This window comes from Microcaecilia unicolor, chromosome 3 (genome assembly GCF_901765095.1).
Source record: "Microcaecilia unicolor chromosome 3, aMicUni1.1, whole genome shotgun sequence".
Taxonomy (NCBI): domain Eukaryota; kingdom Metazoa; phylum Chordata; class Amphibia; order Gymnophiona; family Siphonopidae; genus Microcaecilia; species Microcaecilia unicolor.
This window is the reverse complement of record NC_044033.1, coordinates 191,073,654-191,099,548: the sequence shown is the minus strand read 5'-3', so window position 1 is coordinate 191,099,548 and position 25,895 is coordinate 191,073,654. Positions and strand designations below refer to the sequence as shown.

At 43.1% G+C, this 25,895-nt stretch overlaps 1 protein-coding gene across 1 annotated transcript in view; it reads left to right on the top strand.

Moving 5' to 3' along the window:
* TMBIM6 (transmembrane BAX inhibitor motif containing 6) overlaps positions 1–25,646 on the top strand; it is a 45,813-nt gene extending 20,167 nt beyond the window's left edge. Inside the window, exons 5-10 of the mRNA XM_030196845.1 lie at positions 2,785–2,833; positions 2,929–3,026; positions 3,157–3,236; positions 3,492–3,592; positions 22,750–22,825; positions 23,201–25,646. Coding sequence (XP_030052705.1) covers positions 2,785–2,833; positions 2,929–3,026; positions 3,157–3,236; positions 3,492–3,592; positions 22,750–22,825; positions 23,201–23,224 — 428 coding nt within the window. The 3' untranslated portion in view covers positions 23,225–25,646. The remainder of the gene's footprint in view (positions 1–2,784; positions 2,834–2,928; positions 3,027–3,156; positions 3,237–3,491; positions 3,593–22,749; positions 22,826–23,200) is intronic.
* Positions 25,647–25,895: the final 249 nt, after the last annotated feature.

Here is a 25,895-nt window from a genome sequence, read left to right as displayed (position 1 = left end):
CCAATCCCAGCGCATTAGCAGAGCTAAAAGCGCTGTGATTGGTCCAAAGGACCTCAGAAAACACATAAATAAAAATAAAAAAAGGATCGGGAGGGGGCAAGGGCGCTCATCAGGAGCGTCCTGTACGGACGGCCTTGCCCCCCCCCTCCCCGCTGCTCCCCACTTTCCGCCGCTCCCCCCACCCCGAAAAAGCAAACTTCTAGAAGCCCCTGCCCCCCTCCCTTCCTCACTACTCTCTCACCTCAGCTCCGCCTCCCGACATCCTCCGTCCGTGCCCCGCCCCCTTTTGGGGTCGTCGCCGCCATTCCCCTCCTCCATCGGGCCCCCCTTCCTCTTACCGGGCCCGTGCAGCGCCTCTCTCCTCTGTCCGAAGGCGCTGCACGGGCAAGAAGAAAGCTGAATCAGCTGATGCCTGCCTTCGCGATGGCGCGTCTTTCTCCTGCTGCGCCCGCCACTGTCTGACGTCAGTAACCTACGTAGGTTACTGACGTCAGACAGGGGCGGGCCCAGGAGGAGAAAGACGCTGTATCGAAGCTAGGCGAAGGCAGGCATCAGCTGATTCAGCTTTCTTCTTGCCCGTGCAGCGCCTTCGGACAGAGGAGAGAGGCGCTGCATGGGCCCGGTAAGAGGAAGGGGGGCCCGATGGAGGAGGGGAATGGCGGCGACGACCCCAAAAGGGGGCGGGGCACGGACGGAGGATGTCGGGAGGCGGAGCTGAGGTGAGAGAGTAGTGAGGAAGGGAGGGGGGCAGGGGCTTCTAGAAGTTTGCTTTTTCGGGGTGGGGGGAGCGGCGGAAAGTGGGGAGCAGCGGGGGGGGGGGGGGCAAGGCCGTCCGTACAGGACGCTCCTGATGAGCGCCCTTGCCCCCTCCCGATCCTTTTTTTATTTTGATTTGGGAGCCATGTGCTTGCGATTTGACTGTGTTTTGAACGTTTCTGGCATGCGCAGAGCAGCCAGCATAACGCTTGGCTGCTTTGCGCATGCTTTACGAGCCGATTACCGACGGGGATTGCTGCATCGTTCTTTCCAATACCGCACCAAACTTTTTGGGGCTGTGTTTTTGGAGCATGCTTCGTTATTTGAAATTCGGTAAAGGTTTTAACGTTTCTGATTTTTTTACGTTTGCTTGATGCATCTACCCCTAAGAGGCAGATGCACTAAAGCTAAATGAGCCTTTAATGACCCTCCAACGAGGAAAATTTGATCCTTTGCATGCATCAAAGGGCTTTTACCGAGGAAGCCAGCAGCTAACGAAAACGGAATGGAGATGAGCAATTAGTGTGAAAACCCCATTGAAACGACATGCACTAACCTTTTCCGATTGCCTTTACGCAGGAAAAAGGCAGGAAATCTAACGAGAGGTCTGGACCTCTCGTTAGGACAGCTCTGTGCCAGGAAAAATCATTAAGTGAAAAAATAAACAAACTTTGAGCCAATCCCAGCGCATTAGCAGAGCTAAAAGCGCTGTGATTGGTCCAAAGGACGTCAGAAAACACATCAAATAAAAAAAGGATCGGGAGGGGGCAAGGGCGCTCATCAGGAGCGTCCTGTATGGACGGCCTTGCCCCCCCCCCCCCCCGCTGCTCCCCCCCCCCCCCCCCCCCCCCCCCCCCCGAAAAAGCAAAATGCTAGCTGCCCCGGTCCCCCTCCCTTCCCTTCCTGTTCCTGTGTTCTGCAGAGCTAACTCCGCCTCCCGTCATTCTTTCGCCCCGTGCCCCGCCCCCGCTGCCCCCCCTGAGGTCGACTACGTCGCTCCCCCCCTCCACCGAGACCCCCCTCCCTATTAACGACCCGAGCAGCGCCTCTCACCTCTTTCTGAAGCGCTGCACAGGCAGGAAGATCTATTGTGTTGTAGAGTCTCCATGACGTCTCTTCTTCCCTGGCCCAGGCCCCGCCTCCTTCTGATGTAACGTCAGAAGGAGGCGGGGCCTGGGCCAGGGAAGAAGAGACGTCATGGAGACTCTACAACCAACACAATAGATCTTCCTGCCCGTGCAGCGCTTCAGAAAGAGGTGAGAGGCGCTGCTCGGGTCGTTAATAGGGAGGGGGGTCTCGGTGGAGGGGGGGAGCGGCGTAGTCGACCTCAGGGGGGGCAGCGGGGGCGGGGCACGGGGCGAAAGAATGACGGGAGGCGGAGTTAGCTCTGCAGAACACAGGAACAGGAAGGGAAGGGAGGGGGACCGGGGCAGCTAGCATTTTGCTTTTTCGGGGGGGGGGGGGAGCGGCGGAAAGTGGGGGGCAGCGGGGGGGGGGGGGGGGGGGCAAGGCCGTCCATGCAGGACGCTCCTGATGAGCGCCCTTGCCCCCTCCCGATCCTTTGTTTTGGATTTTGCTGACCGGGTAGCCACGTGTATGTGTTGTGGCTTTTTTTTGTTTGTTTGTTTTTACGTTTGCAGCATGCGCAGAGCAGCCAGCAAAACGCTTGGCTGCTCTGCGCATGATTTAGGGGCCGATTACCGATGTGTATTGTGATTCTTTGATACATTGTACATTTGAATACCGATCTGAGCATGTGACTTTTTTTTTTTTGGTGCATTCTTCGTTTTTTAAAAATCGTTAGGGACTTTAACGATTTTGATTTTTTTACGTTTGGTTGCTGCATCTGCCTCTAAGACACAAGCTGCAGCTTTTTTCCTGTCTTATGTTTGGGGAGGGGTGGGAGGGTGAGAAAGTGGCTGTTGCCTGCTTTTGTGTATAATTGTTAGAATGCCTAGAGCTGATCTAGGGATGCTTGCCTGTGTACTGATCTTTTTTTTTTTTTTTTTTTTTTAATAATTCCTCTAGGTGTTGGGTTGGGTCCTGCTTTGAATTTGTGCATTTCCATTAATCCCAGGTGTGTACTTTTTGTTTTACAATGTGTGCTGAACCCTCTTGTGGTGAGGTATTCAGTCTGATACCCTCCTCATTCTGTGGTTCTTTTTTTTACAGCATTATCCCAACTGCTTTCCTGGGTACAGCTGTGATCTTCACCTGTTTCTCACTCAGCGCTCTCTATGCTCAGCGCCGTAGCTTCCTTTTTCTTGGCGGTAAGATTTTTGTGAGGGACATTGGGGGTGGGGGGTGGGAAGAGGGTCATTGAAAGTGTACCTGCCCATTGCTTTTTTGTTTTGCCCTGTCCTGCCTAGTCTATAACTGGTTGTATTCTCCCATCTGCAGGCATCCTGATGTCTGGAATGTCGCTGCTCCTTCTCATGTCATTGGTGAATGTTTTTGTTGGATCCATTTTGTTTTACAAGGTAGGTTGGTTTTGGGAGATGTGGAGAATTAGTTTTTCTTGTTCTAAACTTGCAACACTCTGTTATACACAGAAAGGGGACAGGGCTGGACAGAGGCATATAGGCAGTGCCAAAAACAGATGGCAGAATCATGGGGTGAGAAGAAAAGGTGGATAGAAGTAGAGGGATGGACAGAGAAGAAGGAACACTGTGAGAGAGGGGGATGCAAGTACACGGAGGAAGACAATTATGGGATTTTCTTGTATGTTTTCTTAGGCCAGCGTTTATGTGGGGCTTGCGATCATGTGTGGCTTTGTCCTGTTTGATACTCAACTCATCATAGAAAAAGCTGAGAATGGAGATAAAGACTACATATGGTGAGTATCAGATGTTTTTCTCCACAGCTGCCAAACTTTCCCCAAACAAGAAGGAAATGTAGTTGCCTGGTAAGACTGCTTGGTCTTCATCCAAGCTAACACATGACACTGATTTTTTTTTTTTCTTCTCTCATTTCAGGTTCTCACTGCTGCAAGAATCTTGGCTTCTTGCAGCAGTGAGAAGCTTGGCTAAGTACTTTAAGTCAAATTTAGTTTTGTGTGTATGTGATATTTATATTTCCTTATTGTCCAAGCCACACCAGTCTGAACAAGTCAGATTGTGCTCCTTTCCTATCAGCAGATGGAGGTAGAGAACTGAGGCCCCAATGCACGAAGCTTGCTGTGCTTGCAACATTTGATTTAGACTGTTTGTGTAGCTAGTCTTAGCATGCATGTTTTTTAGCGTCTATTGCAGAAAGCGGTTCTGTCACTTTTGCCGTGACATCTACCGATAATCCTATGCAAACGTATTACAGTGAGCGCATCTGTATTAAAATGAGCATTTCAAGTGATGCTCAAACAGGAACGCCTACCTTTTAACTTGCAGAGTTTTCTGGCAGGTCTGAAGCTGTTGTATGGGGACGAGTTGGTGGAGCAGTCTACTTGCGCTATACAGTGTGCTGGATTAAAGTTGTGTAGAGTACTTGTGCCCAGCCTGAGTCATTCATCTGGCAGATGAGGGCTGGCAAATGACATTTTATGTTGCAAGAATAGTTTTGTATGTATCATAGTAACCATTATTAATACAGTACTACTGATTTTCTAGATTTCAGTCAACATGTTAGGGACAAGCTCAGTATGCCAATCCAGAGGACTAGCTAGTTTCTCAGTAACATCTTAAATGTTCTGATCAGCCTGCACGGCTTCACTGCCTTAAAAAAATAAAAACAAATTTCTAGCTACACTAGAAAAAATATCCACACTAATTTTATCATCGCAGCTACTTCAGATGTTCCAATCAATTTAGTTTGAGGACAATATGTAAACAAAGAAAGTAACCCCCCCCCCCCCCCCCATAAAAAAAGAAAACCCACTAAACTGAGCAAACGATTAACTGACCATTTTCTTCGTATCACATGTAAACTAATTCCCCCCCCCCCAATCTGAAATTCTTAAGTTAACTGAAACTGTTTTGCAATAGCCTTCTGAAATAAGATTTTATAGCTTGACATACACATACACATTTTGGAGTTTAGCTGGTCACCCATATCTTGACAACTGGCTCATTCGTGCATTGTCCTGTTCAGATAGCATGGCAGTGACAGACAAAGTTGTCCATTTTCTGCAGTTGTTGGGTTGGGTGATCAAGTTTGAGAAGAGCAGACCAATCTCATCACAGATGCTGGAGTATTTGGGTGTTCTATTTGACACTGCGCAGGAGATCGAAGCTGGTTCATCAGTCCCAGGTTCTGAGGTCAATAACTGACATTGGAAGTGGTGCCATGGGCAAGGGCTTATATTTGGCCATTATGGGAATCTCTTCTCAGCTGCTGGTCTTCGGTGTCACAGAAGTATGACCTTCATCTTCCTTGGATGCTAGTTGCCAGACTAAGTATGCAGTGGTGGTTGTTGCCCAGGAATTTGACCGTCTGAGCACTGAGGAATTTGACCGTCTGAGCACTCTTCCTGATAACACAGTGGGAGGTGGTGACAACAGACATCAGCAAGTCTGGTTGTGGAGCTCATTACAAGTTCCATCTGGCACAGGGTACCTGAACAGAATAGGAGTCTCGGTGGTTGATAAATCGCTTGGAGCTCAGGGCAGTACAGAATGCCTTACGCGACTTTGTTCCCTTTCTAGCGGGGGCCCCAGTCCAAGTTTTCTCTGACGATGCAATAGTGGTGGCTTATATCATCAAGCAAGGTGGGACTCAACAGCTGTGCAATGGCAGTGGAGGTGGCTTTCCTGAATTGGATGGAGAAAAATCTTCTCTGCTTGTCAGCAGCTCACATTGTCGGGTCCTTGAATGTGGAGGTGACCTTTCTCAGCAGGCACTCCTTGGATCCAAGAGAATCTGCTTCTGGACTTGATGGTGATGGAAAGGAATGCCAAAGTGCCCAAGTTCTTCAGCCATTGGAAAGAATGGGGATCGATGTTCTGCAGCCCTGTCCAGACACACATCTGCATGGTTTTCCTCCTTGGCCAACGATATGCCGCGTGTTGAAAAGAATTGTATTGCACCAGGGTCAAATAATTCTCGTAGCCCCGGACTGGTTGCGGAGGCCATTGTATGTAGACCTGATTCTACGACTTACTGAAGCAAGGTCCCGTGTTCATGGAGCATCCATGCCTGTCTGGTCTTATGGGTTGGCCATTGAGATGGGAAGGTTATTCTGATTTGGTCATTGCTACCTTGCTTTAGGCTCAAATGCTCCTACATCCATGGTGTATGCGAGGGTAGGGAAGGACATTCAAGGACCGGTGTATTCTGAGCGTGGAGTTTTCTCCCTTCTCTGCTCAGATTGTGCACATACTATTTCTCCAGACAGACCTTCAGATTGGCGTTGGGTTGTCTATCATTTCAGATTGTGGCATTGGCTCGTTTCAGGGATCAACTACAGAAGATGTCTCTTGCTGCTCACCCAGATATTCAGTTTTTGCGGGGAGCAGGCCACTTGTGGCCTCCTTTGTACGCCACATCCAGAGTGGAAGCTTAATGTAGTCCTTCGGGCTTTTCAGACTCCTCCTTTTGAGCCACTCCAGAAGGCACAGTGTTCTTGGTGGCTGTTGCATCGGCATATAGGGTTTTGGAGCTTCAGGCTCTGTTGTTGGGATCCCTTTCTTGTTTTTCTGAGGTGGTAGTCTGCGCACAGTTCCTTCCTTTTTTCCAAAAGTGGTATCTGCATTCGCAATCTGTGGAGCCTCCATCTTTTTGCAGAGAGGACAAAGGGGCTCAGCATTCTTTCTTGAAGCTTCTTGATGTGTATAGTCTCCTCTAGATGAGATTTGCAAATTGGACAGACTGCCTGTACTTTTTGGTAAACAGAGGCTTGACCTCCCCACAGTTGCTAGGTGGCTGAAGGAGACTATCGCGTCAGCTTATTTGCTTGTGGGGAAGCAGGTTCCTCATGTTGCAGGCTCATTCTACGAGGTATACAGCAACATCCTGAGTAGAGACTACCTTACTGTCTCTGGCAGATATTCGCAAGGCACAACATAGTCAATGTTGCATACCTTTGCCAAGCACTACAGGGTGAATGTTCACTTGGAAGCCAGGTTTGGGGCTTCAGTCTTCAGGGCGGCAGTACCAGGATCCCACCTGCTCTAGGGATTGCTTGTGGACATCCCACAGGTTCTGGAATAGTGGGAAGCTACATAATGGAAGGAGAAATTAGGTCTTAACTGATAATTTTCTTTCCATTAGTCCTTCCCAATATTCCAGAGGCCTGCCAGGGGTTTCTGAGACATCTAGGCTATGCGAAGTAATGGGATCAAATAAAAAAACTGTTACATTGCATGGTGCTTCCTGCATATCTCTTGTTTTTTACAAGTCAGGTGAGAGAGAGATCCAAGTTTGCTTGTCTGGTTAACGTTAGGTTGTTTAAGGTGGTTGCGTTTTATTTTGAGTTTTTCTTTACTGCTTGCCTTCTGTAAATACTGAGGAGCTGGACTGGATGCCTAGAAATATCTTAGCTCTGTTTTCAGTTCTCTATCTCCACCTGCTGGTTGATTGTCGCAACAGTCCCACAGGTTCTGGAATAGTGGGAAGGACTAATGGAAAGAAAATCAGGTAAGACCTAATTTCTCCTTCCACTCTCCACTGAAGCCACCATCATGGAGAATTTTCATTGATTTATACCATGCCCATCTCTGGCCAAAATGTTTCACGGGTATCCAAAGTGTACAGCGCTGCGCACATCTAGTAGCGCTATAGAAATAAGTAGTAGTAGTGTTGCAAGAATTTCTACTCTTACACATGTTCTTTGCTAGCAAGAATCTCGGGTAATGCATTATTACCACTTTGAAGTTTATCTTTCAAAGCCAGTGATCCTTTGAAAGCAATCACAGAAAATTGACCTCCAGAGACCATCTTTAAAACTCTGTGTTAGCTGTTGAATGTTCTTGGGAAGGAGCACCTTAATGATTGTGCTGGTCTGCCTTTCCCTTCCTCTTTTCCGATCTACTACTACTACTATTTAGCATTTCTATAGTGCTACAAGGCGTATGCAGCGCTGCACAAACATAGAAGAAAGACAGTCCCTGCTCAAAGAGCTTACAATCTAATAGACAAAAAAAAATAAAGTAAGCAAATCGAATCAATTAATGTGAACTAGAGGGTTTGATCTATCAAAGTTCATAGGGAAAGTGGCTGTGATGGTGCCTTTACAGAATGGCAGAACTGAGGCAGTGCTTGGCCTATTGCAGGTGTTCTCAACATTCCTTGGGCCACATCCAGTCAGTCATGATTTTAGGATGCCTCAATAAATATGCATGAGAGATCTGCATGTGCTACCTCCATTCTATGCATCTCTCTCATACATATTCATTCTGGATATCTTGAAAACATGACTGGCTAGGTTTGTCCCAAGGACTGGATTGAGAACCCCTGGCTGTTATGAATTAATGCCTCAAAAGAGGTCACAGTGGCACTAGTGCGTAAGCCGGTTTAGGAGTGCCAATTTAAGAATTTGGCAGAGTGTATCTACTACTCATTTATTTAAAAAAAAAAAATGAACCTAAATAATACAGGCCTTTTCAAGTTTTGATGTGGTCTAACAGTACTCCATAGATTAACCCATCTGTGTGTGGTTCAACGATCTGGTGCAGTGGGGAGAATCTTCAGCAGGAACCTGTTTTTGTTTTGCGTAACTCACTTTTTGCTTATGGCCTAGCTCTTAAGCTATTCTTCAGTGAGGGCTCTTGAGAATTTCATGTTCTTTGCATATGGTGCATTTTTGAAGCCTGTTGTCAGCAGCAGCCTGGTGTTTCTGCAGCAGGGCTTGGAGAAGAACTTAGAACTGAATTTCTATCCAGGTTCAGATAGTAGCTATTGCTTGCTATTGGGGACATATTTGGGGGGAAATGGTTGGTATTGGATTACGATGTGGCTCAGTTTCTCTGGGGGGTGAAGCAGTTGACCTGTAGTCTATTCATTGATGCTGTCTGGGGATCTGGACCTTGTGTTGGGAGGTCTGGTGGGGGCTCCCTTCAAGCCTTTGAGGGGGATGCCCATCAGGCTTCTTATGTTAGACAGTTTGTGGCATTTGCTTGGCAAGGAGGCTTTCTGGGCTGCAGGCTATGGTGTAGAGCCCCTTTTTGGTGTTCAGATGCTTCTGGGACTATCCATATGATGCTGTCCTGAAGGTAGTGTCAGCATTTCATGTCAACCAGCTAGTGAGTTTCTCCCTCCTTTTTTGGAAAGAGGAGGAGAGTTCAGACTATAAGAATATACATCTTTTGGATGTGTGACTATCTTGTGCAGATATCTTAAGTTACAAATTTTTGAGGGAAGCTGATCATAAGGGCTGGGTGGCTTCAAAAGTATAAGCTCGCCAGTGGAGGCTGTTTGGCCGTCTGTATTCTTCAAAGGCCTCCTGCACATAAGATGAACAGGTCCTATATATTATGAATTGTTTCAGTGGTTCCCAAACCTGAACTGCCCCGGCCAGTCAGGTTGTCACTATGAATATTCACGTCAGAGATTTGCATTCAGTGGAGACAGTGCAAAACCCAGGACCAGATTTGGGAAACACTGGTTTGTGTTGGCTTCCTATATGAAGAGAACAGTCACATTGCCATTCAGTGATTCATATTCTTCACTCCTGGTAGACTTGAAAACTTTATTAGCTAAAGAGTGCATTTCCTACTGCTTCAGCTTTGCTGGATCATTTAACTATCTCGTGCATATTCATTGTGGATGTCCTGAAAACCTGACTGGTTAGGTTCTCTCAGCAATACATGCAACTACTCCTGCTGGCCACAGCCCCAGGATAGGGCCTTAATGGGCCAATATTGCTTATGATTCAGTCTCGGCACTAAACGATTCCAAATCGGGGGCTGCAACAGTACCAGTCATCTGTTGAATCAAATAATTCTGAATAATCTCAAAATATTTAGGTGGAGAAAAACCTTATGTGAGAAAACAAAACAAAAAAAAAAAACTCCACCTAAATCAGAAAAATTAAATAGTCCAAGAGCTCCCAACTAGGAAAATAGAATTTTAAATCAGCTCCCACTACAGGGGTGTAATAGTGGCTAAAGCATATAAACATAAATGGTCACACAAAGTAGTACTTCTTTGTTGTGCTGAAAGCTCCAGAGACACCAAAACTACAGACATGCATGTAAACCCAGACCCAACAAGGGGTTCCTTGTTTCACTAAATTCTGTGTCGGGGGTTGAAAATGGGTACTATCTCATACTAATGTGGCACCCAGAGTGAGACCTTCATTAGAAGTTCAGCATCCCTCCAAACCATCCAATCAGGGATCACAGAAAATTCTTCTCCAATCCAACCTCTGGCTTAAAGAATATATCTGAGTGATCAGTTCTACAAGGGCTTTTCTATTCTTTTCAGTTAAATTTAGTCTCCCAAGCAAGTCTCTCTAGGTTGCTCTTAGTAATCAAAACTATTGAAAAGGAGCAATCTTCAGCTATGGGATTCCCTGCTAGACAGGATAAATTGGACACAAGGTCAGATTTCTACATTCCCAGCACTGTCATTATTTCCCAATTACTGGAGTTAACATCTAATCAACATTGTTTGTTTGTTTGTTCCATTCTCTTCCTATATAGGAATGCTTTGTTTATCTGACACAGTTTTGAATTCTGTTACCCTTTTTATCTCCCACTAATCAGTGTTTTTTTTTTTTTTTTTTTTTTTTAATAGAAATAGATTTTTTTAAGGAGAGAGAATGCTTCTGTATGTCAGCGGTCTGAATGTTACTGTATTCACAGACTCTCTGAACGACCTCTCTTCCTTGGCAAAAAAACCCTCTGTTTTGTATTCTTTTCCTCTAACTTGAACTTCAATGGGTGTAACTTATATAGCATAGCTTATATAGTTTAGATTGTGTATTGCAGTCTTTCACTTCAAGTATTCTAAATCGAATGTATCAATATCGATGTCTCGTCCAACTGTAAAACTTGTTTTTGACTTATCTTCTTATGATGATCTATGCCTCCAACAGGTCCTGTTTCGCCCATACACATCAATGGGCTTCTTCAGGGAAAACCATATTGATATCTGATTATTCTGCTTGCTTTGTTCATCGAGCTATACTTCATGTAGCAATCTATAAAACAAAAGAATCTCTGACACTATCACATTGCTTACAGCTCACATTGCCAAACATAGTGGTAAACCTGGTAACTGTAAAATGTTCCATAAAACATCCCAATGTCTAAACTTTTGGATAGTTCTTGTACTGCTGTTTCTTCTTTCATATCCCAGATCCGCAATGCAAAAATCAAAGATGGCACATATATTTAAAGAAGACGCTCATTAATTAATTCATGATGTCATTTGTCCCTTTAATATTTAAAGGAACATTGCCTATTGGATCGCTGTATTCAGCCCTTTTGGTTCTAAAGTTTGCAATTCAAAAATGTAGCGTTGCTCGAGCTGGAGGAGGTGTCTCACTCAATCGCCCCCTCTTACATTCATGTTCACTTGATCGATGACAAAAATTTGGAAATGGGTGAAATCATGCTTAGTCAAATTAGTGGGCTATCAACAGGGATCTAATTCTGGACTTTTTTATGCATGACTTCTGTTCAAGCAACCTCGTGTGTAACTTTCTCTTGGTGTTCCCAACATACAATCTGTTGCAAGGACATTGTAAAATATAAACCACAAAGCTTGAATTACAATCTGTATGAGATTTAATCTGATATTTCTGTTGATCAACTGGATTAATAAATGCCTTACATTCTAACATTGTGGCACAAGTACTGCATTTCACATGCCCAAAAGATGCATCTTCAGAGTGTGGTCTCAATTGAGCTGGACTTAAAATTTCTTTTAAATTTTGTCCTCTGGAGAAGACTAAACAGAGATTGCTATGTTGAGATAATGGGGTGTGTTTTTACTGTATCCAAATTTTTCTTGATAATGTTGGCCACCTCTTCCCCTCCTCTAGAAAATCGCAATACAAAAACCTCCGTCTTATCGTCTTCTTTTGTTGTGTTTGAAAGTTCTCTCCTGTCCATTAACAGAAGATCTCTGTTACTGAATTTTGCTCTGGTATATGCTTTTTTTTAACTATGGATGATGGATATCCCCTCTTGTCAAAATCCAAAATTAATTTCTTCGATGATGCCTTTAAAATTGTTTTTCTCCGTACAGGTTCTTTTGAACCTTAAAAATTGTGAGTAGGGTAAACTGTTTTTCAAAGATCTAGGATGGCAACTGTGGTATTGTAAGAGGGTGTTTCTATCAGTTTGTTTTTTAAACGCTAAGGTTTTCCAAATTCCATGCTCTCTCCGTATATTAACATCCAAAAAATGGACCTCTGTACTTGACTCTTCATATGAGAACTGTATCGCTGCATTACAATCATTTTAACTATATCACAAATTTAGATAGACAATTTGTCCCCATCCCAGATCATGAAAACATCATCTGTGAATCTTAACCATAATATCTTCTTATCGGGACTCTTATCCAACCATTTGGATTCAAAATCTTCCATAAAAAGATTTCCCACTGAAGGGGCAAATATTGCCCCCATGGCTATTCCTGTAGTTTGTAAAAAATAATTTGTCTTGAAACAAAGCCAGTGTGGCTAACTGCGTCAAGAATTCTGTAGGTACCTCCACTGGTCTCGATCTTTTGTCCAGTGTTTCACGTAGCACCCTGAAAGCTTGATCTTGAGGGATCAACACAATATGTACAAACCCACAACCTTAATCACCCCAGACCACACCCTCCCTATATCAGACAGTCTGAAAATACTCTGTTTTACAATCGACCGCAACCTCGCATTCGAGAGCCAAGTGAACTTTACAACTAAGAAAATGTTCCACTCAATGTGGAAACTCAAACACGTAAAAACCTTTCTTCCCAATGGAAATATTTTGCAACCTTGTACAATCAATGGTACTAAGCCATGCAGACTACTGCAATGGAATCTATGCGGGATGCAAAGAACAACTTACAAAGAAACTTCAGACTGCTTAAAACACAGCAGCTAGGCTGATATTTGGTAAATCGAGATTTGAAAGTGCCAAACCCCTCCAAGAAAAAATGCACTGGCTTCCAATAAAATAACATATCACCTTCAAAATCTGCACCTTGGTCCACAAAACTATCTACGGCCAAGTCCCAGGATACATGAGAAACCTCATCGACCTACCAATCAGAAACATAACCAATTCATCTCGAAAATACCTAAACCTCCACTACCCAAGCTGCAAAGGACTCGAATACAAAGCAACCTATGCATCCAGCTTCTCCTTTATAAGCACACAACTATGGAACGCATTGCCAAAAGCTGTGAAGAAAACCTACGACCACCTAAACTTTAGGAAATCACTAAAAACCTACCTATTCAAACAGGCATACCCCACCGACCCAACACATACCTACACTCTGCAACACAGCAAAACCGAAGATCGAAATGGACAATATATAACCTTCCTTCTCCTCAACCCTCATTGTACCTGACACACACACACACTTTATTTGACCACACAATATCACCTTGTATTTGTTTCTCTTCCTGACTTGGCGAATGCCTTATTCAACCACAATATCACCTTGTATTTGTTTCTCTTCCTGACTTGGCGAATGCCTTATTCAACCACAATATCACCTTGTATTTGTTTCTCTTCCTGACTTGGCGAATGCCTTATTCAACCACAATATCACCTTGTATTTGTTTCTCTACCGGACTTGACGAATGCCTTTACGGTACTATGTAAGCCACATTGAGCCTGCAAATAGGTGGGAAAATGTGGGATACAAATGCAACAAATTAAAAAATTAAAAAATAAATAAACATGGGTATTATTAAGGTTTGGGAAAAAGATCTAAGAATTTCAATTGATAACTTTAGTCCAAAATTATGACTAATCAATGTTAACAGACCTACCCTATCTGCAAGTTTAAGCCTAGTGGTTAGGGTGGTGGACTTTGGTCCTGAGGAACTGAGTTCGATTCCCACTTCAGGGACAGGCAGCTCCTTGTGACTCTGTGCAAGTCACTTAACCCTCCATTGCCCCATGTAAGCCGCATTGAGCCTGCCATGAGTGGGAAAGCGCGGGGTACAAATGTAACAAAAAAAAACCCTTCGTTGGGGGGGTTCTACAAACAATAAATATCATAAAATCAACAGATGTATAAGAAAGATCATTAAAATTGATTACATAAAAAGAATAGTAAGAATGCAAACTTTACCACATAGGTTTCCACATTACATTCACAGAATGTTTTATTGATCGCAAATTTTGTACAAAAGAAAATGGTTCAGGTACAATCAAGTATCTACCATATATTTGTTATCAAAGAAAATACCAAATTTACAAAGGTGCAGTTTGCCATCTTACTTTTATAACTTTTCCCCCCAACTCTCCCCCTTCCCATATTATTGCCTTATACATAAGTTGGACCATCAAGCAGAGAACTTTAATCAGTGCAAACATTAATTCACCGAATCCAAGTTCTGGTCTTCTCCAATTTACAATAAATGTCCTTTTTCGTGCCACTGATACATGAGCCCGGCGACCATTCCATAGGAAATGCCGTAATAGGCAGAGGAGGTCCATTTCATCCTTATGTGTAAGAAAGAGGGACAATACCTGAACTACGTATTCATTTTAGCACTATCATATTATATAAAGCGACTCTGCCCCAGAGAGAGAAAGGGAGGTTCTGCCACATCGGTATCAATGTCTTTGTGGAAGCCCACAGTGGCATAAGATTGCTTCTATATATTTGACTCAGCTTAACTGGAATGTAGACCCCTAAATATTTGTGATCAATCTCCCACTTAATAGGGAACTCTCCCTCCCACTTATCACGGATAGAGGACTGTATAGGCAGTGCCACTGATTTTTGCAGGTTAAGCCGAAAGCCTGAATAGTAACCAAATTCCACCACCGCTTCTAGCAGATTAGGAAATGAGTGTTGTGGGTTTGTGAGTGTGAGGAGGATATCAGCATAGGGCCAGTATTTGACCGAGAGCCCTGTCATGGTTATGCCCGAAATCCCAGGATCTATCATTTAAAGTGCGCAAAAAGGGCTCGAGGTACAACAAAAATAGTAGTGGGGATAGGGGACAGCCCTGTCTAGGGCCCCTACAGATAGAGAAGGCTGCAGAGTACAGACCATTTACAATGATTTTATATCTAAAGTCACCATTAGTATATTTTCATTTCTTGGAACTTCAAAATTGTCGAGTAAAGTTTAAAAAATGTTGTCTCTCAGATATGATGGCGTAGTCATCACACATGGTTTTAAAAAATAATCCACGAATATGGATAATGGCTCCAAAATTGAACCTCGATAGGATAAAATTGGTCACCCAGGAGGTTTTTGTAATTGCTTGTGTATTTTCAGTAAACAGTACATGATGGGGATAAATGGGTGCTCTTTATTTAGAAATCGAAATTCTTTGTTCGTCAAAAACCCTTCCTCCTGCTAATGTAATTTTGGTTTGTAATTTTAATGTAGGGTCATGGTCTAACATTTTATAAGTTCCTATTATAGCTAACTGTAACTTGATTTCTTTGATGTAATCTTCCCAATTCTGTAAGGTAACTGGCCCTCCTTTATTGTCCTTTTTTAATTATTATGTGTTCATTATTTCTTAGGGCTTTCAACCATTTACGCTGTTTCTTCGATAAATTATCACTGAATGTTTGTGTCATGCAAGTAGTAGTTACTTCTCTAATCACCACTTCTTTGAAAATCTTGATTATCGGATCTAAGGGAACGGGTGGAACCCGAGACGATTTAGGATGTACTCTCGCACGATCATGCTCAGTCCTTTTTTTTTTTTTAATCAAAATAAATCCTCAACTGAAGACATCTAATGAATCTTCTCTAAATCCAATATTTAAATTGGAAAGCGTCAAATCTTGTTGCTGGCACAAAAGATAAACCTTTAGATAAAAGAGAATGATCAGAAGGTGTCAGTTCATACTCTGATAAATTAATCACCACTAGTTCCTCGTCTTTTGCGCTTGTGTTGAAAACTGCTTGACCCTGGTGCATTCCAAGAATTCACTCTGGGTCCTCTTCCCCGTCATCTTTCCTCTAATAAACCTTCTCTCTTTTTTTTTTTTTTCCCTTCAATCTCTTGATGATCCACTGCTACAGGAGGAATCCGACAGATTGTAAGCTCCCTCAGTATTGTTATCTTCAGATGAGTCTTATGGGATTCCTTCTGAACCCTCCCCTCCACTGAAAGGGAGACTGTCTCCACCGGAGAGCCTTTCATTTCCATCTTCTGTTAAGGAAATGGCTGAGGCCATTCCCTTTCCTTGGAAGTGGAGGATGAGCCCAGGGCCAAGACTATGCCTCTGCACCCCCAGGCAGAGAAGCTAGAACCCTGGATTCTTTTGGGAGAAAGATGTACCAGGCTTCAAGGCTTATCCCCCGTATACAATCCTACCACCTCTTCACGAGCATCTACTTGTGAAACTTGGTGTGACAGTTGTCTGACTTGGTGGATGAGCTCCCTCCGGAGCATGCCGAGCCTTTTTGCAAGTTGGTCAAGCAGCAGAAGGCATGTCGAAAGTTCTTGGCCAGGGGGCAGTTACGACACTTCTGATGTGGCATCCAGGATCTCTGCTGAAAGTATAGCAATGCGCAGACTCTCACGGCTGCGTGTTTCTAACTTGGAACACTGTTCAGTAGCGGTTGGTGGATGCCCCTTGCAGGGGGGATAACCTTTTTGGAGAGAAGGTTGAGGAGGTCGCTGACCAAATCAAGAAGCATACTGATACAATCTCTCTCCTTCCGGGCGCCTTCTGCATTCACCAGTTAGGAGGGTTTTTGGCAAGCCAAGGAAGTGGCTCCTACTACTATTCTAGGCATAGGTACACTCCTTTGGCTTGCAAGCCTACTACTACTACTTAACATTTCTAGAGCGCTACTAGGGTTACGCAGCGCTGTACAATTTAACAAAGAGAGAGAGTCCCTGCTCAAAGAGCTTACAATCTAATAGACAAGTGAACGGTCGGTCCGATAGGGGCAGTCTGGATTCACTGAACGGTAAGGGTTAGGTGCCGAACGCAGCATTGAACTCAGGCTCAGCCCTAGCGTGCTCGTTCACGTCAACAGCATACACCTAAGGCCTCTGCTGCTCCAGTTAAAGCAAGGGCTGAACTTTTGACTTTCTCCAGCAGAGCATAGCCGCAGTAAGTGTCCGTCCATCCTGGACAACTTACCGGGGGGGGGGGGGGGGGGGGGAGTTTAAAAATATTTTCGCCAAAGTTGACCACCTATAATATCTGACCAGTGGGTTCTTCAAATAGTCAGTCTAGAATACGCCTTCAATTGGCATCTCGAACCTCCAAATTGCTCACCGAGAGCTCATTCATTCAGCTCTCAACACAGGCAAGTACTTGCAGAGGAAATCTCCGCCCTTCTAAAGGCGTTCCACCAGGGTAAGAAGGGCAGGGATTCTATTCCAGGTACTTCCTTGTGCAGAGGAAGACAGGAGGGATGTGTCCCATCCTAGACCTACGGGCCCTGAACAAATTTCTAGTCTTGAGAAAAGTTCAGGATGGTTATCCCTGGGCACCCTTCTCCCAATGAGTCAGAAAAACGATTGGCTATGCCATCTGAAATTAAAGGATGCATATACTCGCATCCCGATACTTCCAGCCCATTGGAAGGATGTTTGATTTTGACTGGGAACACATCACTTTCAGTATCACATATTGCCTTTTGGCCTCTCATCAGCTCCCATTGTCTTCAAATGTCTAGTGGTAGTTGCAGCATCGCTACTCAGACTGGGAGTCCATGCATTCCCGTATCTCAACGATTGGCTTGTGAACACCACCTCAGAGGACAGTGCTCAGGAGCTCATGCAGATCACTATTCACATGCTAGAGCTGCTAGGGTTAGTTTTACACTACCCCAAGTCCCATCTCCACACTGTCCAGCGATTGGAGTTCATAGGAGCCCTGCGCGACATGCAGCGGGTTTGAGTCTACCTCCCGGAGACGAGAGCGGACAGTCTTGTCTCGCTCGCGTCCAAGGTTCGTGCCTCTCAGCAGGTCACAGCTCGGCAGATGTTGAGATTGTTGGACCACATGGCTTCCACCATGTACGTTACACACGTGACACATCTTTACATGATATCAGCTCAATGGGCCCTGTCTTCTCAGTAGTATCAAGCTACAAGGAGTCTAGAAGATATCATCAAAATGTCCCCAGAGCTTGTTCGCTCTCTTCAGTGGTGGACTTCCATTCCAAATTCCTCAGCCACAAAAAGTGCTGACGATGGATACATCTTTCCTGGGCTCATGTAGATGGGCACACTTGAGGAGCTTGTCCTCCCAGGAAACAAATCTTCAGAACAACCTCCTGGAGCTTCGGGCCATCTGGAATTCTCTAAAGGCTTTCAGAGATTGGCTAGCTCATCAAATTGTTCTTTGCAACCAGAATGTCTGTTTGAATATGTATTACACCAACAAGCAGGGGGGCACCAGAACATGCCCTGTGTCAGGAGGCCATCCAGATGTGGCATTTGGCTCGCCAGATGGCATGTTCCTTCGAGCCATTTATCTGTTGGGTGCAAACAATACCCTGGCCGACAGGCTGAGCAGGATAATGCAACCACATCAGTGGTCTCTCAATATGGGCATAGCCTGCAAGATCTTCTGAGCATGGGGCACCCCCTCAGTGGACCATTTTGCCACTCCAATCAACCACAAGGTCCCTCAGTTCTGTTTCAGGCTTCAGGCCATAGACAGACTAGCGTCAGATGTCGTCCTCCTCAGTTGGGGGATAGGTATTCTGTATGCATTGAGACAGAATAATAGAATTCAGTTATAGTTATATCTTAGGAACAAATAGATGGATATGTCTGAAACATTTAACAAAGTTGAGATTAGAATATATACCCAACTGGGTATTTAAAAGTTTGTCCTTTAATGATGCCACATGTACAGAATCCCTAGCCATTGGTATAGGCAGTTATTCAAAGATTATCACATGCACACAACAGAACAGGCATCCATCACATTGCAAAAGTAAACAACAATTTGTTCAGAATACGTCTAAAATTTTAATTTTAATTTCCTTATTTCTATCTTCCAAAATTAGACAGATTTACAGATCCCTATACTACACAAGCCGGCATGTTTGAAAATAAATATAGTGAGATTAATAAAAATGCTACCAGCAATAAAGAACAACTTGGATGCAGCAGCTCATAGGTTTACTTGCTTTGTTTTGAGTGTACAGGAATGACGGCTGCGCGGGGAAGGAGAAACTTAGACTGACCTAATTGGTTTCAACGTTTTGACGTCACTTGGTCTCCTATTAAACCTCCTTGACCCAGCCCGAAGCATCTCTCTAACAGGAAGTTCTGAGGCGGAACTTCCTGTTACATAGATGCTTTGGGCCGGGTGAGAAGCAGCACTGCAGCGGTGAGGGGCAGGGAGGAGCAGGCAGAGGAGTGAGGGGAGACGGTTCTTGACTGGAAAGGCAACACAGTGAGCTGGAGAAATGGGCCTTGAATCATGCTTCTACGTTTTAATTGAACACTAGAAAAGCTATGGGGAAAAAAATGCAAATATGAGAAGGAGAGCAGAGCCTTATTCCTGTGGTTCACACAGCAAAAAGACAAGGGCATACCTATATCAGGGTCTATATTGCAAGAGAAAGCCCTGGCTTTTTTTCAAAAGGAATTCAATGTAGGTGACCCTGATTTCACTGCTAGTATCGGGTGGCTTGATTGTTTGAAGAAAAGATATATGTAATAGGGCAGCTCTACATTGCTGGAGAAAAGCTGTCGGCAAACTCTGAGAAATTTGTCAAATTCAAAACAAAACTTCAGCGTCTCCATAAAAAGGAAGGTGTATCAAGGAACCAAATATACAACTGATGACAAAGTTAAAATTTAAAATGTTGCCATCAAGAACTCTTGCATCATCGAGGCCTTGGCTCCAGGTTTATTTTAATTTTATTTATACATTCTTGTATCCCACTATTTTCCGAAAACAAGTTTCAATTCAAAGTGGCTTACAAATTGGTGTAGAACATCTGTGTCTTAGACTGTTAGTTATAAAAAAACTTTTTGAAAAGGTGTCTTCCATTCTCTCCTGAACTGTAGATAGTTAGTAATGCTTCTTATGGCTTTGGGAGTTCCACCATTTGGAACCCGGATAACGAAATCCAGCTGTGTAGATGGTTTTGTAAATTATGTTTCTTCTATTGGATAGGTGAGGAAGTAGGTAGCCTCTGGTTTCTGGGCTTGCATTTCTTGGGAATAGTCCAGTTGATCTAGCATATATTCTGGAGACATTCCAAATAGTATTTTGAAAATGAGGGTGTTAGTTTTGAAGAGTAGTCTTGCCTTGATTTGGCAGCCGGGGTTGCTCTTTCAAAAAAAAAAAAAAAAATTTTATACATATTAGTCTTGTTTGTAACGATTTGTGTGTTTTCTTTACACCCTACATATGCTGCATTAAAATAGTCTAGTTGTTATAAACAGGGTAAAGAAAGAGTGACTATTCTGGCCTGTAGCAAAGCAACTGGTAAACATAAATTACCACAGACTTTCATTGGAAAATCAAAAAAATCGTAGGGCCTTTAAAAACATGGCTCCCGCTGTACTTCCAGTGATCTGTAGGATCCAGAGGAATGCCTGGATGGACAAAAACATTTTCCATAACTGTTTTTTTAAGGAATTTGTTCCATCAGTAGAAAACTTCTTGAAAATAACATCTGCTTGGAAAGCAATCCTCCTTTTGGATAATGCACTATCTCATCCTGATGATGATGAACTGAGAAGTGCCGATAGAGTGCATTTTCTGCCTCCTAGTATCATATCGTTGTCTACCAATGGATCAGGGAGTACTGGAAACATTAAAGAAAAAATATCGCTGTAAGCTTATTGTGCTTGCTTGTGCACTGGATGAACGGAAAGGAATGATTTTTGAAGTTTTTAAAGAACATGAATATTAAAGATGTTATCTACTGGATTGTTCAGTCGTGGGATGAAATCCAGCCTCCAACCCAAGGAAAATCATGGAGAAAATTCCTGAGAATGAAAATGAACAAGTGCATGACACAGAACACGGAGCAGCCAAGGAAGATCGTCTTTTGTTACTGGAAATACCAGGCTGTGAGAATTCTTGTGAGGATGACATACAAGAATGGATGTAGGCAGACGAGCAAGAAGAGTTAACTGACCAATATGATTGTTCTGGTGAATGGGAATGGAGATGATGGTGATGACACCTTGAGTGAGGCTGAATCTAGCATTGTAAAAGTCAGTCATAGTGAAGGTGTTAAGGCAATTGAGGTTGCAATGGCATATGTGGAGCGTCAAGAGAAAGTAACAGCTATTGATGTAATGTTATTGGAAAGCTGGAGTGACCTTGCAGCGAGGAAGAGAAGTAAAACAGGAGAACACATTAATCACAAAATTTTACAAAACAGTTTTTTTTAACTTATGTTTACCAGTTGTACTCTTTGATTTGTTTTTTTTTATGTTTCTGTATTGATCTTTTTACAGTATGGTACAGTGATTACAATGCAGTATGTTTTAGTGCCCCAATCATGCTGCAGAATGTTCTATAATGCTTTTATATTGTGGTCTATTTTTTTTTCCTTCAAGGAATTTGTAAGGTGACAGTGTTTGCAATTCAGTATGCAACTCTTACATCCCACTACTGACTGACTAAAGAATAGAAGTCACACACATCCTGCTTGTCCATGGAGAAAGCGCAGTTGTTTACCTGTAATGGATGTTCTCCGTGGACAGTCATTTCCATAATTACCCTGTCATGAGCTTTGCCACAGACTGAAGGGGTTTCAGTGACAGTTGCCTGCTGCTGTGCTGTCTAGGCTGTTCTAGCCAATGAGTCGTGTATGGTGCTATGCAATGTCACCCACATGTGGGAGTGTTGCTTTTGCTTCTCCTGTCCACAGGGAATATGGATAAGCAACTTCGCTTTATTCTTTATTTGTGGAGGTGAGGATCTCTCTTTCCTGTAAAATATAAGTTAAAACATTTATTACTAGTAAAAAAAAAGGCCCGTTTCTGACACAAATGAAACGGGCGCTAGCAAGGTTTTCCTTGGAGTGTGTATGTTAGAGTGACTGTGTGTGAGAGAGAGAGAGAGTGAGTCTGGGTGTGAGTGTGTGTGAGAATGAGAATGTGCAAGTGCATATGTGAGACACAGTATGAGAGAGAGAGTGTGTTTCACACAGATAGTGTGTGAGAGAGAGAGTGTGTGTGTGTGAGACAGAGTCTCTGTGAGACTATGTATGAGACTGAGTGTGTGAGTGACTGTGTGACACATAGTGAATGTGATACAGTGTGAGACATAGGTTGTGTGTGAGAGAGAGAGTGTGTGTGTGTGTGACAGAGATACCTACCCCCCCCCCCCCCTCTCTCTCTCTCTGGTGTCTGAGCATTACTGTGCAGGACGCTGAGCTCTGGCTGTGCTTCAAGGAACTGACCAATGCTATTTAACAGAATGCACCTCCAACATTCTGAAGCCGAGAAACCTCGTGTGGTTGGTCACTTCTGCTTGTGACGAACCAGGAAGTACGTGATGTCCATTCAAGAGATGGATATAGAGAGTAGGAATGCCTCAGCCATGCAGTCAGCTTCAGAATGTTGGAGGTGCGTTTTATTATATAGGATACAATTTGAAAGTGGAAAACAAGCTGGTAGGAGGTAGTGGATATAGCATTGACCTGGGCTAGAAAACCCACAACTTAACTGATGGAAGAGATGAGATCACTTAGGACTTAAAAGTATGTGAAGAAGAGCTTTGTGCGGTATAAACTTGTGTACGTTGTCTTTTTAGTATTCAAAGATTCTAAAAGGTAGAGTGGCGTATTTAAATTGTATCTATCCTGCTAAACCTGATGGCCTTTATTCTCTGGAGGTAAAATAAGTAGTATCAGTAATTTTCTTTATAGAATCTGAAAGTTCCCAACTTTTCACCTGTCACTGGGGATATATGTGTAACTATATATAATCTATTGTTGCTCCTGACATCTGCTTTTTCTCCTTTTCAGGCATTGTGTTGATCTATTCCTCGACTTCATCACAATCTTCAGGAAACTCATGCTGATCTTGGCAATGAATGAGAAGGTGAGTTGCTGCCTTACCTTCAACCTAGCAGTAGTACTGCCATTCACGTTCCCTTTCCCTCGCCTCATCAAGCCACTGGAAAACTCAAGCACATAGTCCAAATTTCAGGAACATTTTAACATTGGTAAATTGCCTGTGTCTCTTGATACTGGTGATATATCATACTGAATCTGAATTTCGGTTCATGTTCCCTGGTAATCGCAAGTTGTAGTGTCATTCCTAGTCCAGGTTATATTATAGTTGTCTAATGGCCAGCTGTGTTATGTTCTGTGTGGGGAAAATGATAAAGTACTCTGCAACGTTAGACTTTGCTGCATTGCTGGGAAAGTAGTCCTTCTGACCACAAACATGATACTGGTTCTTTTCCTCATGCAGGACAAGAAAAAAGAGAAGAAGTAGTGACATCTTGCAGAAACGTCTCCCACTTTACTTGGATTCCATCTCTGTTTTCAGGGTTTTCTTTCTTTTTTTTTTCTTTTTCTGTACTCGGTGGCAGCAGGTGCATCACCTTCTGTGATAATGAAGAGAAGTAGAAATGCTTTAGTATTTGTGATTTTTTTTTCTTTTTTAAACTCTTAAATTACAACCTGTTTATCTGCTTCTAGCTGTGAGTTTGGTGTCGCATTTCAGACAGGTAAACAGGTAATATATAGGCTTTTAGCTCATTCTTCAATACACACACATGCATATGCTGACTTTTCCTATTTTTCCTTCTCAGGACTCATGTCTGATTCTGCTGAATATTAAACTATCTAGAGAAAACATCTTATAAAGTTAAGAGCATAGCTCTGGTTTCCCTTAGCTATGGCTTGAATCTTCCTACTTTGTCACAGATACCTTGGGCCTTAGGATCTGTCCCACTCCTTTCCTCTCCCTGTCATCCTTTTGAGTTTTCTGCTTAAATGTTAAGGTAGCAACATATTTTGCAGATGCTGAGTAGTTTAGAGAATTTGTGTGAATCTTCTGGACATGACAGGCATGTGCATTGAGGTCTAGTGATTCACATTTCAAAGAGGCTGTACCATGGAAAGAGAGCACTGTTTGCTTAGAGATTTAATTCTTGAAATGTCATCTGTGTGATGAGGGGAACAGACTAGCTTTTTAGTCTTAATGGATAATTGTGACACTGGATCCAACTTTTTCCATGTCTTGGCTAAGCATGCGTCTGTCCTTGGCATGCTTTCATTGATCTATCGTATTACTAAGCCATTGTTATCTGAAAGAGTCCTTGTTGCGTTCTTGGACTCGTTAAATGGCTTGAGGTGCTGTTCCCTTTTTTCTCCCTCCTACTCTTGGGGAAAATTAAGAGACTGATAACATGGGAAGAGTTCTTGAAAGATTCTTTATGGGGAAAAATCACAGCTGCATTCTTAAAGGCAATTAACATCAGTAACTTTGCCCTTGCCTGCAATGTCCAGAACTCTCTCCAGCTGCAGTGTTTTCTCATTTTAAAATTAAAGAATTAGTTTGAAGGCTTGAGGTCCCATTCTACTGTTTGACAAGAGCTTGCAAATACTGGATAGAGATTTGGTGTTAAATTTGTTAAGTCCATTTTCTTCATCCTTTAGTGTTCACTCCTGTGACATTTTTAGGTTGGCATAGGTGCATTAACTGAAACACTGGCATTTGGTCTTTTTAGCAGGAGAGGAGAGTGGATTCAGGAGGTAGCTGATTCAGTTATGCCACTGAGTACTGAGCCTTGTGGTTTGCCATCTATCTTGTGAGACAAAAGGGCCTGAGAAGCCAGGTTGTGAATGAATACCATTTACTTGCTGATATTGCTGTACATGTGCAGCTGATATACTCCTACAGCCACAAACAGCAGCTTGATAGTATGATACACATGTGTGCTCTGCATCCTATGGGGTAGTTTTATAATGAGTTTTATGTGTTTAAAAGGGCTTTTGTAAAAAAAAAAAAAAGACACCAGGAATTATGGGCATACTTTTATGTGACCTGCATGTTCTGGGGCAGAGTTGTGATTTGTGTGTTTATGAAATACATACCTATGTGTGTATTTTACATGTGAACAGTCTGTGACTTCTGCAGGTTTACCCCCTAGTATTTTCTAAAGCCACATTAGCATGTGTCCTTATAAAATAGGCTAAAAATGGGTGCCTTTAGGCCCTTCATCCATTGGTGACCTGTTCTACGATTATCCTCTATCTGTGCAGAACTCTGAATCTATCTTGGATTTATTGTCGGGCAGAGCTGTACCTATCCCTCCAGACCCACTATGAAGCATTACATTAATGTTTGTCCTGAGGATTAAGTGTTATTCCCTTCATCCCTCCCCTTAATGAAAACTGCTTAGAGCAAAGCTAAACTCTTCCTCTGCTTGCTTATAACAACTGTGCCAAGAATTACAATAAGGAGCAGCAGCAAAAGCAATCTATGTAAAGTCTTAACAAGTTCTAATACAATAATCACTTTCTTTATAGTCCACTTTCTAATTAAGGCTGTGTTCTAGCATACTGTGAAGACAAAGGACTTTGATTTAACAAAAATTCTACAGTTTTACTTTGTAAAATTAAAAAAAAAATAAGTTGACAATAAAATCTTACTTGAATTTGTGGGGTGGTAGTTTTTTGGGAGTGGGGGAGGAGGAGCTGATTATATATAGTTCTGCTCCATTTTGGGGTGTCCATCCAGTTGGAACTGTCTTTACCCTTTGTTCACAACTTTCAGCTGATTTGTCACAGTAACCAGTTGTCTTTGCTGCTGTCATATCCTCTTTTGGGTCTGTGTTGCACTGTGGTTGGGCCTACTGTCTGAGCTATAAAGCTCAACTGTTATATAAACAATTAAACTTTGTTCCAGACAAGCAGTGCTCAAGCTTCCTGTTTGAAGATCTGCAGGTGCCTTCAACACAAAGCACGTTTATGGAGATCCAAGAATTCTACATGTTGGAAACATGGGATTAAAAAAAAAAAAAATCTGAATTATTAGATTGTGCTGTTCAGCATCCACCATTGCTTTCTGTGGTTCTCTAGTCTATCAAAGGATTTCATTTTTTTTCCTGTGGCTACTTTCTGTTAAAAAAAAAAAAAAAAAAAACTACAGGAGAGAC